At 46.1% G+C, this 19,228-nt stretch overlaps 1 protein-coding gene across 3 annotated transcripts in view; it reads right to left on the bottom strand.

Moving 5' to 3' along the window:
* Window positions 1-269: 269 nt before the first annotated feature.
* DIXDC1 (DIX domain containing 1) overlaps window positions 270-19,228 on the bottom strand; it is a 49,013-nt gene continuing 30,054 nt past the window's right edge. For all 3 annotated transcript variants that reach the window (XM_072155754.1, XM_072155753.1, XM_072155752.1), the window contains 4 exons: window positions 15,317-15,446; window positions 14,570-14,695; window positions 12,374-12,620; window positions 270-381 (listed from right to left, as the gene is read on the bottom strand). In XM_072155754.1, the coding sequence (XP_072011855.1) occupies window positions 270-381; window positions 12,374-12,620; window positions 14,570-14,695; window positions 15,317-15,446 (615 nt within the window). The remainder of the gene's footprint in view (window positions 382-12,373; window positions 12,621-14,569; window positions 14,696-15,316; window positions 15,447-19,228) is intronic.

Raw genomic sequence — 19,228 nt, 5'->3', positions numbered from 1 at the left:
TGATGCTGGAATTCGCATGGACAGGTCCATTCGCTGTGCAGTGACTGGGTCACAGACCATAAGTTTAATGGTAGCTGAGCTGCAGTTCCCTGGTCAGCCACTACGCTGAGACTGGAGTTGTTTCTCACAGCTCTATTCCCTTTGTGGATTCAAGAATTGATGTGTTGGACACCCACTTATCAGATATCATAAGAAGCCCCCAACACCTTCTACTGTGCAATCAGTGAAATAGGCCTCTACATTAAATATTAATATATAAAGATCAGGTCTTACCTTGATGACTCTGATGGAGAACGACTACTTTGGTGACCCTCGTATTGCTGCACCATTGCCCGTACGCTCCAGTATGGGTTTCCTATCTCCTCATCCACACTGCTCTTCCTGGAGGTGAGAGTATATTGTTAGTTACTTAGTCACATATCAAGTATTATACACACAATAACAACTGTAAGCCAATAGCTATTCCTTCTGATCCCCATTTACATGTATGCTCAGCTGGGCCAGGTATGCATGTGCTATGTAAAGCAATTTTCTTTCTCAAAAAACATGAATGTATGTGAAAAAGCTGCATACACAGACGTATGTGTATGAGTTTTACACAACTTTGTTGACCCATGAATAATACAAATCCCTTGCTCAATATGGTAGATGCCAGGAAGGTCGGACATATCAAATTCAACATGCCCTATCTTTTTACACATGTGGATATTAGTCCATCCTTTATTTTATTTTTATATAGCGCACACAGATTACACAGCGCTGCACAGAGCTCTGCCAAATCAGTCCCTGTCCCCATGGGGCTCACTATCTACGAGTATGTTTTGGAGTGTGGGAGGAAACCGGAGGACCTGGAGGAAACCCACGCAAACACGGAGAGAAAATACAAACTCTTTGCAGATGTTGACCTGGATGTGACTTGAACACAGGCCCCCAGTGCTACAAGGCTGTAGTGCTAACCACTGAGCCACTGTGCTGCCCGTAAAACTGTCCATATGATGGCCGTAAATTGCGTATTGGGCTCTGGGTTCCAGATTCCTGACATCATAGGTGACTGCCTCCCTGACAGTCTATAGCTCTCTTAAAGAAAGCACTGCAGAACTATTTATTAGGTAAATTACCAAATATCCTCCCCCACACATTACAAAAACCTGTGACAAGTGGCAAGGCAGACAGCAGCAGTCCAGCTATCTATGACTTTGATCTGGGAGTCTGGATTCTGGCCCGCGTTCAGTCTGGGGGTATATGGTCACCATAGGTTCCGTATTTAATGAACTGATGTGAAGAGGCACAGCTGCATCTTTCATATCTCAGGCTCATAGACTGTAAGCTCTTGTGTCACCCCCTCATCCTCATAGACTGTAAGCTCTTGTGTCATCCCATCATCCTCATAGACTGTAAGCTCTTGTGTCACCCCCTCATCCTCATAGACTGTAAGCTCTTGTGTCACCCCCTCATCCTCATAGACTGTAAGCTCTTGTGTCACCCCCTCATCCTCATAAACTGTAAGCTCTTGTGTCACCCCCTCATCCTCATAGACTGTAAGCTCTTGTGTCACCCCCTCACCCTCATAGACTGTAAGCTCTTGTGTCACCCCCTCATCCTCATAAAGTGTAAGCTCTTGTGTCACCCCCTCATCCTCAAAGACTGTAAGCTCTTGTGTCATCCCATCATCCTCATAGACTGTAAGCTCTTGTGTCATCCCCTCATCCTCATAGACTGTAAGCTCTTGTGTCACCCCCTCACCCTCATAGACTGTAAGCTCTTGTGTCACCCCCTCATCCTCATAGACTGTAAGCTCTTGTGTCACCCCCTCATCCACATAGACTGTAAGCTCTTGTGTCTCCCCCTCATCCTCATAGACTGTAAGCTCTTGTGTCACCCCCTCATCCTCATAGACTGTAAGCTCTTGTGTCACCTCCTCATCCTCATAGACTGTAAGCTCTTGTGTCATCCCATCATCCTCATAGATTGTAAGCTCTTGTGTCACCCCCTCATCCTCATAGACTGTAAGCTCTTGTGTTACCCCCTTATCCTCATAGACTGTAAGCTCTTGTGTCACCCCCTCATCCTCATAGACTGTAAGCTCTTCTGTTACCCCCTCATACTCATAGACTGTAAGCTCTTGTGTCACCCCCTCATCCTCATAGACTGTAAGCTCTTGTGTCACCCCCTCATCCTCATAGACTGTAAGCTCTTGTATCACCCCCTCATCCTCATAGACTGTAAGCTCTTGTGTCACCCCCTCATCCTCATAAACTGTAAGCTCTTGTGTCACCCCCTCATCCTCATAGACTGTAAGCTCCTGTGTCACCCCCTCACCCTCATAGACTGTAAGCTCTTGTGTCACCCCCTCATCCTCATAAACTGTAAGCTCTTGTGTCACCCCCTCATCCTCATAGACTGTAAGCTCTTGTGTCATCCCATCATCCTCATAGACTGTAAGCTCTTGTGTCATCCCCTCATCCTCATAGACTGTAAGCTCTTGTGTCACCCCCCCACCCTCATAGACTGTAAGCTCTTGTGTCACCCCCTCATCCTTATAGACTGTAAGCTCTTGTGTCACCCCCTCATCCACATAGACTGTAAGCTCTTGTGTCTCCCCCTCATCCACATAGACTGTAAGCTCTTGTGTCACCCCCTCATCCTCATAGACTGTAAGCTCTTGTGTCACCTCCTCATCCTCATAGACTGTAAGCTCTTGTGTCATCCCATCATCCTCATAGACTGTAAGCTCTTGTGTCACCCCCTCATCCTCATAGACTATAAGCTCTTGTGTAACCCATTATCCTCATAGACTGTAAGCTCTTGTGTTACCCCCTTATCCTCATAGACTGTAAGCTCTTGTGTCACCCCCTCATCCTCATAGACTGTAAGCTCTTCTGTTACCCCCTCATACTCATAGACTGTAAGCTCTTGTGTCACCCCCTCATCCTCATAGACTGTAAGCTCTTGTGTCACCCCCTCATCCTCATAGACTGTAAGCTCTTGTGTCACCCTCTCATCCTCATAGACTGTAAGCTCTTGTGTCACCCCCTCATCCTCATAGACTGTAAGCTCTTGTGTCACCCCCTCATCCTCATAGACTGTAAGCTCTTGTGTCACCCCCTCATCCTCATAGACTGTAAGCTCTTGTGTCATCCCATCATCCTCATAGTCTGTAAGCTCTTGTGTCACCCCCTCACCCTCATAGACTGTAAGCTCTTGTGTCACCCCCTCATCCTCATAGACTGTAAGCTCTTGTGTCACCCCTCATCCTCATAGACTGTAAGCTCTTGTGTCACCTCCTCATCCTCATAGACTGTAAGCTCTTGTGTCATCCCATCATCCTCATAGACTGTAAGCTCTTGTGTCACCCCCTCATCCTCATAGACTATAAGCTCTTGTGTTACCCCCTTATCCTCATAGACTGTAAGCTCTTGTGTTACCCCCTTATCCTCATAGACTGTGAGCTCTTGTGTCACCCCCTCATCCTCATAGACTGTAAGCTCTTCTGTTACCCCCTCATACTCATAGACTGTAAGCTCTTGTGTCACCCCCTCATCCTCATAGACTGTAAGCTCTTGTGTCACCCCCTCATCCTCATAGACTGTAAGCTCTTGTGTCACCCTCTCATCCTCATAGACTGTAAGCTCTTGTGTCACCCCCTCATCCTCATAGACTGTAAGCTCTTGTGTCACCCCCTCATCCTCATAGACTGTAAGCTCTTGTGTCACCCCCTCATCCTCATAGACTGTAAGCTCTTGTGTCATCCCATCATCCTCATAGTCTGTAAGCTCTTGTGTCACCCCCTCACCCTCATAGACTGTAAGCTCTTGTGTCACCCCCTCATCCTCATAGACTGTAAGCTCTTGTGTCACCCCTCATCCTCATAGACTGTAAGCTCTTGTGTCACCTCCTCATCCTCATAGACTGTAAGCTCTTGTGTCATCCCATCATCCTCATAGACTGTAAGCTCTTGTGTCACCCCCTCATCCTCATAGACTATAAGCTCTTGTGTTACCCCCTTATCCTCATAGACTGTAAGCTCTTGTGTTACCCCCTTATCCTCATAGACTGTGAGCTCTTGTGTCACCCCCTCATCCTCATAGACTGTAAGCTCTTCTGTTACCCCCTCATACTCATAGACTGTAAGCTCTTGTGTCACCCCCTCATCCTCATAGACTGTAAGCTCTTGTGTCACCCCCTCATCCTCATAGACTGTAAGCTCTTGTGTCACCCTCTCATCCTCATAGACTGTAAGCTCTTGTGTCACCCCCTCATCCTCATAGACTGTAAGCTCTTGTGTCATCCCATCATCCTCATAGACTGTAAGCTCTTGTGTCACCCCCTCATCCTCATAGACTGTAAGCTCTTGTGTCACCCCCTCATCCTCATAGACTGTAAGCTCTTGTGTCACCCCCTCATCCTCATAGACTGTAAGCTCTTGTGTCACCCCCTCATCCTCATAGACTGTAAGCTCTTGTGTCACCCCCTCATCCTCATAGACTGTAAGCTCTTGTGTCACCCCCTCATCCTCATAGACTGTAAGCTCTTGTGTCACCCCCTCATCCTCATAGACTGTAAGCTCTTGTGTCACCCCCTCATCCTCATAGACTATAAGCTCTTGTGTTACCCCCTTATCCTCATAGACTGTAAGCTCTTGTGTTACCCCCTTATCCTCATAGACTGTGAGCTCTTGTGTCACCCCCTCATCCTCATAGACTGTAAGCTCTTCTGTTACCCCCTCATACTCATAGACTGTAAGCTCTTGTGTCACCCCCTCATCCTCATAGACTGTAAGCTCTTGTGTCACCCCCTCATCCTCATAGACTGTAAGCTCTTGTGTCACCCTCTCATCCTCATAGACTGTAAGCTCTTGTGTCACCCCCTCATCCTCATAGACTGTAAGCTCTTGTGTCATCCCATCATCCTCATAGACTGTAAGCTCTTGTGTCACCCCCTCATCCTCATAGACTGTAAGCTCTTGTGTCACCCCCTCATCCTCATAGACTGTAAGCTCTTGTGTCACCCCCTCATCCTCATAGACTGTAAGCTCTTGTGTCACCCCCTCATCCTCATAGACTGTAAGCTCTTGTGTCACCCCCTCATCCTCATAGACTGTAAGCTCTTGTGTCACCCCCTCATCCTCATAGACTGTAAGCTCTTGTGTCATCCCATCATCCTCATAGACTGTAAGCTCTTGTGTCACCCCCTCATCCTCATAGACTGTAAGCTCTTGTGTCACCCCCTCATCCTCATAGACTGTAAGCTCTTGTGTCACCCCCTCATCCTCATAGACTGTAAGCTCTTGTGTCACCCCCTCATCCTCATAGACTGTAAGCTCTTGTCACCCCCTCATCCTCATAGACTGTAAGCTCTTGTGTCACCCCCTCATCCTCATAGACTGTAAGCTCTTGTGTCACCCCCTCATCCTCATAGACTGTAAGCTCTTGTGTCATCCCATCATCCTCATAGACTGTAAGCTCTTGTGTCACCCCCTCATCCTCATAGACTGTAAGCTCTTGTGTCACCCCCTCATCCTCATAGACTGTAAGCTCTTGTGTCACCCCCTCATCCTCATAGACTGTAAGCTCTTGTGTCACCCCCTCATCCTCATAGACTGTAAGCTCTTGTCACCCCCTCATCCTCATAGACTGTAAGCTCTTGTGTCACCCCCTCATCCTCATAGACTGTAAGCTCTTGTGTCACCCCCTCATCCTCATAGACTGTAAGCTCTTGTGTCACCCCCTCATCCTCATAGACTGTAAGCTCTTGTGTCATCCCATCATCCTCATAGACTGTAAGCTCTTGTGTCACCCCCTCATCCTCATAGACTGTAAGCTCTTGTGTCACCCCCTCATCCTCATAGACTGTAAGCTCTTGTGTCACCCCCTCATCCTCATAGACTGTAAGCTCTTGTGTCACCCCCTCATCCTCATAGACTGTAAGCTCTTGTGTCACCCCCTCATCCTCATAGACTGTAAGCTCTTGTGTCACCCCCTCATCCTCATAGACTGTAAGCTCTTGTGTCACCCCCTCATCCTCATAGACTGTAAGCTCTTGTGTCACCCCCTCATCCTCATAGACTGTAAGCTCTTGTGTCACCCCCTCATCCTCATAGACTGTAAGCTCTTGTGTCACCCCCTCATCCTCATAGACTGTAAGCTCTTGTGTCACCCCCTCATCCACATAGACTGTAAGCTCTTGTGTCTCCCCCTCATCCACATAGACTGTAAGCTCTTGTGTCACCCCCTCATCCTCATAGACTGTAAGCTCTTGTGTCACCTCCTCATCCTCATAGACTGTAAGCTCTTGTGTCATCCCATCATCCTCATAGACTGTAAGCTCTTGTGTCACCCCCTCATCCTCATAGACTATAAGCTCTTGTGTAACCCATTATCCTCATAGACTGTAAGCTCTTGTGTTACCCCCTTATCCTCATAGACTGTAAGCTCTTGTGTCACCCCCTCATCCTCATAGACTGTAAGTTTTTCTGTTACCCCCTCATACTCATAGACTGTAAGCTCTTGTGTCACCCCCTCATCCTCATAGACTGTAAGCTCTTGTGTCACCCCCTCATCCTCATAGACTGTAAGCTCTTGTGTCACCCTCTCATCCTCATAGACTGTAAGCTCTTGTGTCACCCCCTCATCCTCATAGACTGTAAGCTCTTGTGTCACCCCCTCATCCTCATAGACTGTAAGCTCTTGTGTCACCCCCTCATCCTCATAGACTGTAAGCTCTTGTGTCATCCCATCATCCTCATAGACTGTAAGCTCTTGTGTCACCCCCTCACCCTCATAGACTGTAAGCTCTTGTGTCACCCCCTCATCCTCATAGACTGTAAGCTCTTGTGTCACCCCTCATCCTCATAGACTGTAAGCTCTTGTGTCACCTCCTCATCCTCATAGACTGTAAGCTCTTGTGTCATCCCATCATCCTCATAGACTGTAAGCTCTTGTGTCACCCCCTCATCCTCATAGACTATAAGCTCTTGTGTTACCCCCTTATCCTCATAGACTGTAAGCTCTTGTGTTACCCCCTTATCCTCATAGACTGTGAGCTCTTGTGTCACCCCCTCATCCTCATAGACTGTAAGCTCTTCTGTTACCCCCTCATACTCATAGACTGTAAGCTCTTGTGTCACCCCCTCATCCTCATAGACTGTAAGCTCTTGTGTCACCCCCTCATCCTCATAGACTGTAAGCTCTTGTGTCACCCTCTCATCCTCATAGACTGTAAGCTCTTGTGTCACCCCCTCATCCTCATAGACTGTAAGCTCTTGTGTCATCCCATCATCCTCATAGACTGTAAGCTCTTGTGTCACCCCCTCATCCTCATAGACTGTAAGCTCTTGTGTCACCCCCTCATCCTCATAGACTGTAAGCTCTTGTGTCACCCCCTCATCCTCATAGACTGTAAGCTCTTGTGTCACCCCCTCATCCTCATAGACTGTAAGCTCTTGTGTCACCCCCTCATCCTCATAGACTGTAAGCTCTTGTGTCACCCCCTCATCCTCATAGACTGTAAGCTCTTGTGTCACCCCCTCATCCTCATAGACTGTAAGCTCTTGTGTCACCCCCTCATCCTCATAGACTATAAGCTCTTGTGTTACCCCCTTATCCTCATAGACTGTAAGCTCTTGTGTTACCCCCTTATCCTCATAGACTGTGAGCTCTTGTGTCACCCCCTCATCCTCATAGACTGTAAGCTCTTCTGTTACCCCCTCATACTCATAGACTGTAAGCTCTTGTGTCACCCCCTCATCCTCATAGACTGTAAGCTCTTGTGTCACCCCCTCATCCTCATAGACTGTAAGCTCTTGTGTCACCCTCTCATCCTCATAGACTGTAAGCTCTTGTGTCACCCCCTCATCCTCATAGACTGTAAGCTCTTGTGTCATCCCATCATCCTCATAGACTGTAAGCTCTTGTGTCACCCCCTCATCCTCATAGACTGTAAGCTCTTGTGTCACCCCCTCATCCTCATAGACTGTAAGCTCTTGTGTCACCCCCTCATCCTCATAGACTGTAAGCTCTTGTGTCACCCCCTCATCCTCATAGACTGTAAGCTCTTGTGTCACCCCCTCATCCTCATAGACTGTAAGCTCTTGTGTCACCCCCTCATCCTCATAGACTGTAAGCTCTTGTGTCATCCCATCATCCTCATAGACTGTAAGCTCTTGTGTCACCCCCTCATCCTCATAGACTGTAAGCTCTTGTGTCACCCCCTCATCCTCATAGACTGTAAGCTCTTGTGTCACCCCCTCATCCTCATAGACTGTAAGCTCTTGTGTCACCCCCTCATCCTCATAGACTGTAAGCTCTTGTGTCACCCCCTCATCCTCATAGACTGTAAGCTCTTGTGTCACCCCCTCATCCTCATAGACTGTAAGCTCTTGTGTCATCCCATCATCCTCATAGACTGTAAGCTCTTGTGTCACCCCCTCATCCTCATAGACTGTAAGCTCTTGTGTCACCCCCTCATCCTCATAGACTGTAAGCTCTTGTGTCACCCCCTCATCCTCATAGACTGTAAGCTCTTGTGTCACCCCCTCATCCTCATAGACTGTAAGCTCTTGTGTCACCCCCTCATCCTCATAGACTGTAAGCTCTTGTGTCACCCCCTCATCCTCATAGACTGTAAGCTCTTGTGTCACCCCCTCATCCTCATAGACTGTAAGCTCTTGTGTCACCCCCTCATCCTCATAGACTGTAAGCTCTTGTGTCACCCCCTCATCCTCATAGACTGTAAGCTCTTGTGTCACCCCCTCATCCTCATAGACTGTAAGCTCTTGTGTCACCCCCTCATCCTCATAGACTGTAAGCTCTTGTGTCACCCCCTCATCCTCATAGACTGTAAGCTCTTGTGTCACCCCCTCATCCTCATAGACTGTAAGCTCTTGTCACCCCCTCATCCTCATAGACTGTAAGCTCTTGTGTCACCCCCTCATCCTCATAGACTGTAAGCTCTTGTGTCACCCCCTCATCCTCATAGACTGTAAGCTCTTGTGTCACCCCCTCATCCTCATAGACTGTAAGCTCTTGTGTCACCCCCTCATCCTCATAGACTGTAAGCTCTTGTGTCACCCCCTCATCCTCATAGACTGTAAGCTCTTGTGTCACCCCCTCATCCTCATAGACTGTAAGCTCTTGTGTCACCCCCTCATCCTCATAGACTGTAAGCTCTTGTGTCACCCCCTCATCCTCATAGACTGTAAGCTCTTGTGTCACCCCCTCATCCTCATAGACTGTAAGCTCTTGTGTCACCCCCTCATCCTCATAGACTGTAAGCTCTTGTGTCACCCCCTCATCCTCATAGACTGTAAGCTCTTGTGTCACCCCCTCATCCTCATAGACTGTAAGCTCTTGTGTCACCCCCTCATCCTCATAGACTGTAAGCTCTTGTGTCACCCCCTCATCCTCATAGACTGTAAGCTCTTGTGTCACCCCCTCATCCTCATAGACTGTAAGCTCTTGTGTCACCCCCTCATCCTCATAGACTGTAAGCTCTTGTGTCACCCCCTCATCCTCATAGACTGTAAGCTCTTGTGTCACCCCCTCATCCTCATAGACTGTAAGCTCTAGTGATCAGGGCCCTCACTCCTATTGTTCCATATGACTGTTTGTACTCTGTAATGTAATATTATATGTGCATGTTTCCCATATGAGTTGTAAAGCGCTACAGAATATGCTGGCGCTATATAAATAAAGATTGTTATGATATATAATTCAGCTATAACCTCCTCATTTTTAGCAGCACCACCTGGGGCGATGATCCTTCTCTCATCCAGTAACCCAGTAAAGAGAAGCTGATACCAGATCTGGGCCTCTGTGCTGTGTTTTATACCTCCTCCTGCTCGTTACATCAGTGATTTATGCGCAGGACTAATAACTTGTCACCTTTGCTGGAATAAACAATGAAAATAAACCTGCCGCCTCCCAGTGATAATAATGTCATGTATATATATCTCACAGAGAACAAAGTGTCACAGATAGCGGAGGGTGATTCATCCGAGGAGGGGGGGTGGGGGAGGGATCGGGCCGCCTGTTGCTATTGGGAACAAACTGCGGACCGCTCCTATCACACCACTTATGTCAATGTAAATGATAGCAATGATGTCAGCGGAGAACAAGCCGAGGCTCAGCATCCGCTCTGACTGCTGGATATTAAAAGCAAGAAAAGCTCAGACAAAAAAAAGACTATTTTATATTGACTTATATTGTCTTTTTTAACGATATCGGTAGGGGTTCAGCACCCGCATCAGCATATCACAGCATTGTCACTTCATCATCACCGCTCTCTTCCATTCAACTGAATGGTATTTAGCTGCAATACCAAGTGCGTCCACTATACAAAGTGCAGTGCTGTCCAGAGAAGGTTGCGGCACTAATCTGAATGCTACATTCTCCTCTAAGCGGATTTTAGGGGTGTCGGATATCACAACCCCAATGATTTAATATTGATATGGATAGGCCAATTATCCAGGAATCCTGTGAGATCCTCACGACTAAAGATAGGTCCTTAAAGGGGTTGTCCCCTCACAACAAGTTATTCCTTATCCACAGGATAGGATAGTTGCTGTCAAGGATCAAGAGAACATGGCCTGAGGTACCCTACTGCACAAGAACAGAGCATGTGTCATTCTCAAGGTCCATGGGGGTCCAACCTCTGGTACCACCACGTACAAGCAAGGATAGGGGGACAATGAGCTGTGAGTAGGCAACCCAGAATTATGCATTCTGGAATTCCATATGGCGGTTCTGACCCATTCGAGGTAAGTTATTTATGCAAAATACCATATGTAAAAATTAAAAATAGATGCCAGAAATTGTGTTTTTTTTTCATCCACTCCACAAGGAGTTAATAAAATTCAGTCAATGGGGCACATTTACTTACCCGGTCCAGTCGCGATGCCGGGGCGCGTTCTCCGACGAGGATTCGGGTCTGCCGGGATTCACTAAGGTCCGTGCGCCCGATATCCACCAGGTGTCGCTGCTGCGCTGAGGTCCGCCGGAGTTCACCTTCTTCGTCCCGATGCATGTAAATTCCGAATCCGTCAGGTTGTCCGACGGCCACACCCCCCCCCCATTTCTGTCGCATGAAAGCCGGCGCCGATGCACTAAAATCCGATCGCATGCGCCAAAATCCCGGGGCAATTCGGCGCAAAATGGAAATCGCCAGGAAACCCAACAAAAGCACGATTCGGACCCTTAGCAGCACATATGGCAAATTTTTTTCCAGTTTTAAGAATTTAACAGGGAAAAAAAGGGAAAAGAGATCACACCCTGAAGGCCAAAACTAGTCATGACTTATTTAGTTAAACGTTTGTTCAGTTTTACTACTTATAAAACATTTTAATGGGAAAAATGACAACAGAGCTTATTTTTTTCACATTTTTAGTCATTTGTCTGCTAATTCTATTGAGAAAAAAACACGTAATTAAAGAGGACCAAAAGTCCTCCCCATATGACCTAAAGTGATCTGCCACTGAGGTAAAGCCATTATTCTGATATACAATAGAGTAGACACGAGTCAACTTCTGAAGGGAAGAGTCAAGTTTTCTCCAGGCTCATAGTGAACCACTCCTCCTTCTTTTGAGTGGCAGCTCTGTGTTTCTTCAAATCTCAGCCTGAGCAGACAGAAAGTCCTCTCCCTGCCTTACCAGAATGCTGTCCCTCTCACTGCATGGTGCATTTAGCAGTCAGTGAGCTCTGTGAGGGATCCTCTCACCATTTTTCGCACCCCACAATGGGCGGGGCCAAGTAGTGCAGAGCGACACACAATTGGTGAAGCCAACGGCAGAAAAAGTTTGTGGAACAATTTTAGTGGTGGGAGGAGGCAAATTTAAGCTGGGGCATCTGTACTGCACTTTTCAACAAAGGCACAATGGGTGGGGGTGGGGTGAGTAAGATTTACTGTGCCTGTTCCTGATGACATGTTCTATTTCCTATATTACATATACTATTTCCTATGTATTATATCCTACCAAGTTAAAGTCTCACGTGTCATGAAAAAGAGAGTAAAAATCGGTATGGAGTTCCAAACATATCCTCATTTTAAGAAGAGCAAATATTGACCTGGACATTCAAGTACCATTGAAAGGGTTAAAATCACTGACCCTCACTGGGGTGATGAGCCCCTTAATTTTTTTTTACCAAGAACACATCTGTACATTGTATATGTTGTAGTCACTCTTGTGTACACATTTTAGGTGGTCACGGCCCCTAGATCAGCTGACCAGAGGGGGCGCCCCACAAATACAACTCCCATAAAACCTTGTACATTTATGGATCATGCTCATACGTGGAAATCAGTAACTAGAACATGTAGAGTGTAGATATAACATGTAAAGTGAACATGTACATTTCATGGTGACACAGTAGGTGGTTACCTTTGTCGATAACGGAAAACATCCCTTCCAGAACGAGACATGTCATGCCGAACCTCCGCAAGAGCGGCAGCCGCCCCCTGCGCCATGGCGGCGGTGGAGTTAGGTCTGTGATTGGCAGAGGTGGACTGGTGCTTCCCTGACACACCCGGAGCACCGTGATTGATGGATCGTCCGGAAACTGGCTTGAAGTGAGCCGCTAAGGTAAGGATCAGTCTCATAATGGACTTCAGGTTTCCTTCCACTATATCTGCGGGAATAAGGTGAAATAATAAATGGTTAATAAAGGCGGTCACCGGGTTACATACAAGATAGGTTCCTGAGGTTAGTTCTTAAGTTAAATTTGTATGCGAGTCAGAACTGTATATTTTATAATTGTAGTTCCAGACAATAAATGTTCTAAATGGTGTAATTTGCTGTAATGGGACCAAGGATTATTAATAAAGCTTCATTACAGACACCTTACAGCTGATCATTGCAGTCTGGGACTAAAATAATAGGATCCAGCGAGCTTCACCAGATGTCACAGTGGGCAGAGAGGTCCGTCTGTAACTAGGGGTCGTATGTAAGTCGGGTGTCATATAATAGGTGACCGCCTGTACACTATAAACATGTTTGCACTATATACTATGCTGGAATGTGTTCTGCTGCAGAATGTGCTGCAGATTTACCATATATGTAATGGAGCACCCTGCCGATCTGGATATGTTAATGCGCATTGCTTTATAAGCTTCCCCTCTTTTGTACCAATATCTTTTTTAATCGTCACTTACAGTCTGGGTATTTTTATTGTTTTTTTTATTGTTTTGATGTGTATCTAGACACATTGGTTCACACATTGTAACCTTGTTGTCAATTGCCATGGCAACCTCCCCCGGGCCGTGCTTAAATTCAGCACGCCCCAAGGAAGTGACGTCAGAGGCTTGAGAAAGCGCTTCATAGCACGAAACGGCCCGTTGCCTTGCCGCATGTCGGCGTCCTGTACCTGCACCTGCACCGAATACAGAAAATTTTGATGTACCACACTGGAGAGTGCCGCACCTTCTTCTCTGCGACTGCGTTAATGCGCAGCATGCTCCCTTCTCCACAAAAGTTTTTTTTTTGGGAGATCACCTGCTGGATTCACCAGGAATATCTTGCGGCTTTGAACTTTTTTCTTGCAAAAATTCTAAGCCGCTGGATAAATTGACATGTCGCAGGTTGGACACCTACAGTGGAGGTCACTTCGCACTGGAGGGTTTTATTAGGTGAAATATTGGGTGAGATTTCATCCTCTATACAGCTACTGTTCATCGCTATGGGTTAGCTGACAGCCAGTGACTATATACTATATAGAGATGTGTGTATACCATATGTACCGATTTATACCATCAATGTGAGGTTTTACATTGACTCGTTACCTTTTGGGAGAATCGTGACCCATTCTGTTTAACAAACGTTTTGGTGATTGTTGCTGGAGACTGCGCACCTAGGACTCTTTTCATACAGAGGAAAGGGGCAAAAGATAAAACAAGGAGGGGCACATTTGCCCACGACTGTCTAAAGATGCACCAATTTTATCGTCTGGCACCAGTCACTGTGACAAAGTGAGACGTCCTCACCCAGGACTGGCAGAATTACTATGACCTGTGAGTGCCGGAGATTATGGATGAATTCCACTCCAACACTTGGCGTAAATTTCACTTCTGTCACAAGAGATGTGCCAAATTTATTAAGGGGTCCGGGTTGCTTATAATCTCTAGGGCATCTTGCGTCAGTAGACCAGATTATAAACCGTTTTGTACTCATTTTAACCGCATCACATAGGATAACAATCTGATAGGTGGGAGACCAATGACTGGAACCTCCCCCTATCATGATAACGGGGGTCCTGTTCTTACGAATGAATGAAGCAGAAGCTCCATAGGAGTTTTAGAAGTTGCAGAGCACAGCGCTAGTCTATTCCGGGTAATCTCATAATGAAGTTCTGGATATAGCAGAGTTCAGCAATCTCTGACGGCTCCCATAGTATAGAATGGAGCGGCAGGGAGCATGACTGACCTGCCGCTCCATCAGACCTGGAGGTCTCAGCAGCTGGACTCTCACGGATCGGATTATTTTACACTACTCCTGTGGATAGTGGATAACATTTGAGGTTGGTAGATCCCTTTAAGACTGTAAGTAATGCCTTTAAGACTGCAATTATTCGGTGACACTTACCTTTGGCAGAAGTTTGATGCATTCGGATCTTTTTCGATGCCACAAACTGTAAAACTTTCTCCACATTGTCCTTCATCTCTTGTGTGCAGCTCGGATCCCAGTGTATTCCATCCAATTTCTCCCCGGCTGTGGAAGAGGGAGGCAATAATGATTATACATAAATAATAATATCCAATCTATACAAATGATAACCTATACAGCGGATACCGGGATCCCTGCTCCAGAAAATCTCCACTTATCCCTTGAAAGGAGACCAGAAAGTTTCTCCCCAGTGATAAGCTTGTACCCAAATATCTAAATCTGGAGAACCAGACATAACATGTAATTTAATTCAGAAGATGTTGGGCCCCGGGAGGTCTGTAATGACTCGTTCCCCTGGTTCTGCTGTAATAATAGTCTGTGTATCCTCTGCCTTCAGACAGATGTTTGCTGATAATATCTCCTATGGGAGCAGGGATTGGATAAATCCCAGGAGTCAGATAAATCGTCCCCCATGTATCCACCTCACTATACACATTGGCGGGAAGGTGAGATATTTCGGATCGTGTTGATTTAGTACAATGTTTCGCATTTCCATCAGCAAGAAGAGACGAGGAAGGATCAGTAGTTTATGAGGAACATTTCATGGATCATGGAAATAGATGTTAATGAATCAGAGAGGAAGCAGCAAAAGTCAAAAGTGATGGAAGAGGTGAAAGGCCTAATAAGCCTTGTCCTGGTAGGAGTTACCTAATATTTTGTACTCACCCACTATCTCTATAAGATGAGCTAAAACCACCCCATTTCGAAGGTCAAGTCGAAGGTCCTGCACGGGAATAACCCCTGCCTTCTTCTTCAGCTGTGAATTCACCCACGCCACATAAGCCTGAAGCTGTTGCTGTAAAACAAGAATGTCAACAATTTATTTATAGAAGAAACATGTAAGAAAAGTATAAATACTGTGCACCAATCAGGTAATCAGGACTCTCACTGTCAATCACTGTGTGTGGGAGGAGTAATCAGGACTCTTACTGCCAATCACTGTGTGCGGGAGGGGCAATCAGGACTCTCACTGTCAATCACTGTGTGTGGGAGGGGCAATCAGGACTCTCACTGCCAATCACTGTGTGTGGGGTAATCAGGACTCTCACTGCCAATCACTGTGTGTGGGAGGGGTAATCAGGACTCTCACTGCCAATCACTGTGTGTGGGGTAATCAGGACTCTCACTGCCAATCACTGTGTGTGGGAGGGGTAATCAGGACTCTCACTGCCAATCACTGTCTGTGGACGGAGTAATCAGGAGTCTCACTGTCAATCACAGTATGTGGGAGAAGTAATAAGGACTCTCACTGTCAATCACTGTGTGAATCATTTACAAGCTAGACTTACAATCACAGCAAAAAATCTTATTCATGCCTTTACTAAGTCCCAAATCACGACAAAGGGTTTAGTACATGTACAGAGGTCACCCATCAAAGACCTGCAGTGATTGTTCTGGCAGGGTAAATCCCGGGTCTTTGCTAGGTCAGACGCACAGTGTAAATGAGCGCATATAGTCATAGATGCTGAGTCAGTCGGATGTCCAGCATCCACATGACAATGAACCTTTATCACAATAACAGGAAGCCAAAGACGAGCCAGAATCACTGTATGGATGCCCCGCTCATGGCCAGAACTACAATGTGAGAGATTTACCAATCTACTCGGCTGTTAGTGTATCATATTTTAATTTTTGAAAAGTAAAAAAAATCTTCAAAAGTCTGGGAAAAGGTGGAGATTTTTGTGAGTCATACCAGCCTAGGACTGTTGGGTTACAGAACATATTCTGCTATGCTGATAACACATGCAAGGCTAAATTCACACTACTGTTCCTTCCCTCCATTAAAAAAAGGAAAGAATGGAGGATTAACGGAGGTTTAATGCATCAGTTAAAAATTCCATGTACATTTCATGTCATCCGTTATGGTCGGTTTTGTCATGGATTCGCTATCCATGCTTTTTTATCCAACTGAGGAAATGTACTGCAGCCCCCGTAATTTTTTCAGTTCAAAAAACGCATAGATAATGGATCCCTGCCTAAAGGGAACATAACGGATGGCATAAAATTTTATTTTTTTTTAATGGAGGGAAGGAATGGTAGTGTAAAATGTGTCTTAAAGGATCTGTGATGTAGTTCCCTGCACAGCAGGTGGCAGAGCATCAGTAGGCAAGGAAAAGCTGTGTCAGTGCAAAGCTGGTGCAGGCACAAGCAGAGGCATACTGTCATGATAGTCAAGCATAGTTCAGACACAAATGTCGTATCCGGCCGGTGTTTTAGGGTATATGACGGATGCTAAAAAGTAACGTAATTGATCCTGGCACCAGAACAGACACAGAAAAAAAACCCTCTAATTAAAAACCAGTGATAATGTATTTCTCAAATACTCCCAGGGACTTGTAGAAGGAAGGTGAAAAGTTTTGTAGCTCAACTTAGCGCAATATTTCACTTGCAAATGACGGTGGCGGCCAGGGCCGGAGTGTGATGACAGGCGTCTAGCATATGCTAACACTAAGCGCAGCCTCTGCTCTCCCTGCGGCTGAACGTGTGTTTACACGGGACAAGGAGGTCGGGGAAGAATGGCCCATCTGTGTCTGTCACACTATAGACGCTGTGTACAAGCCTCTCCGCACCCGCCGCCGCTCTCCAGGCTTTGGCTCCATTACAGAATATTGAGCTGCCGAGCAACAATCACTAGAGATAACATTTAGGAAGGAAAAATCAATATGTGCGGCATGTCCGCCTTCCAAGTCACTGCTCCGTGGGAACGCAATCCTTTATCAGGAAAAATCATAGGGGTCTCAAAGGGATTAGGAATAGTGAATGGCACAGGGAGGTCACCTTATATACACCACCCAATCCCAGGGTCACCTTGATGTCTCTTCGTTTAGACAGGGAAGACAGAGATCCCAGTGTCACCTTGAGGTCCCTTTGTTTAGACAGGGGGACATAGAAATCCCAGTGTCACCTTGAGGTCCCTTTGTGTAGACAGGGAGGATGTAGAGATGGTGTCAGTCATGTGTAGCTCTATGTAGCTCATCAATAGTCGCAATGTCTAATGATGGATGGCGCCTGTTGTGGGGCTGGATTAAGACGGTCATGGGCCCTCGGCTGTATAAAAATTTCGGCTATTTTTAATGGCATTTACTTGGGATAGGAGGGGCTCCCTTCTGTCCACTTTTAGTTCTGCAGTTTGTGGAACTTCAAAGGTCCTGGAAGGCCCCTTGTATGTGTTGAAAGCATGAGGATTTCATGGCTGGAGGTCCTTCTCTTTATAATATCTATAGGACAGTATCAGACTTGGCAATTGGTTCAGGCGGTGATGGGCCCCTTAGAAGCTTTGGGGCCCGGATGGTAGCCCAACCGTCTTTGTTATAATCCGCTACTGGTTGTGTGTGGTTTTTTATATAAAATATACATATACAGGCAGTCCCCAGATTACATACAAGATAGGGTCTGTAGGTTGGTTCTTAAGTTGAGTTTGTATGTAAGTCGGAACTGTATATTTTATCATTGTAATCCCAGCCAGAACTTTTTTGGTCTCTGTGACAATTGGATTTTAAAAATGTTGGGTTGTCATAAGAACCAGGGTTAACACTAAAGCTTCATTACAGACACCTGTGATAACTGTTACAGCTGATCATTGTAGCCTAGGACTAAAGGACAATAAATTACCAATATCCAGAGGTCCGTTTGTAACTAGAGGTCGTATGTAAGTCGAGTGTTCTTAAGTAGGGGACCGCCTGTAATGTGCTTTCCTGTGTAGTTACAGCATAGACTTCTCCTTTCCTTTATGTAATCGCAACAGAGACGCATCGTCAAGGCCACGTGCACAAACAGTGTTTTTTGAAAACGCATGTTTTTTTGTCCATTTTCAATTGCGCAAATTCGTAAAAACAGACAAAAAAGCATGCATTTCAAAAAACACATGCGTTTTTTAAAACCGGATGCGTTTTTTAATGTATGCCTATTTTAGGATCTCAAAACACAGTAACTAAAAACGGCCCAAAAACAGCCTAAAAACGCCATGTGTGACATCACCCTTAGGCAGCGCTCGAACGTGCAGTTTTGTTTTGGCCGCCATTTGCAGAGGTGTGCATGGAGACTTAGGGAGGTGGCACATGTGACGTTTTGAACCTGTTCTTAGTCCGTTTTAGTCGGTTAAAAAAATGCACCCGTCTTTTGAAAACGCATCCGTTTTTGTCCGTTTTTTCCAGACAATGCATGCGTTTTTTAACCGACTGAAAACGCATGCTTAAAAACGGACTAAGAACTGGTTCAAAATGCCACATGTGCCACCACATGTGGCGTTAATGCATGCGTTTTGAAAGATATAACAAAAGCTGCGAAACACATGTGGCACCATAGAGGTCCTTACACCGGGAAAAGACTGGACATGTCCTATTTTTCCCTGTGTGAACGGCCCGTACGCCGTGCATCTCTATAGAGAGGGGAGGGGTCACCCCTTCTCCTCACCATCGCACCGGAGGGCATACGTTTCTGTAAATTCGGCCTAACACAGTGTAAATGAAATGTCAATGCAACATGTGAAAGCAGCCTTTGGTTGATGGCACACGTGACATTTTGAATGTGTTTTTAGCCCGTTTTTAAGCAGGTTTGACCAATTATCTTAAATCAAAC

This window comes from Engystomops pustulosus, chromosome 6 (genome assembly GCF_040894005.1).
Source record: "Engystomops pustulosus chromosome 6, aEngPut4.maternal, whole genome shotgun sequence".
NCBI lineage: Eukaryota > Metazoa > Chordata > Amphibia > Anura > Leptodactylidae > Engystomops > Engystomops pustulosus.
The sequence above is the reverse complement of the archived record's forward strand: the minus strand, read 5'-3'. Positions and strand labels throughout refer to the sequence as shown.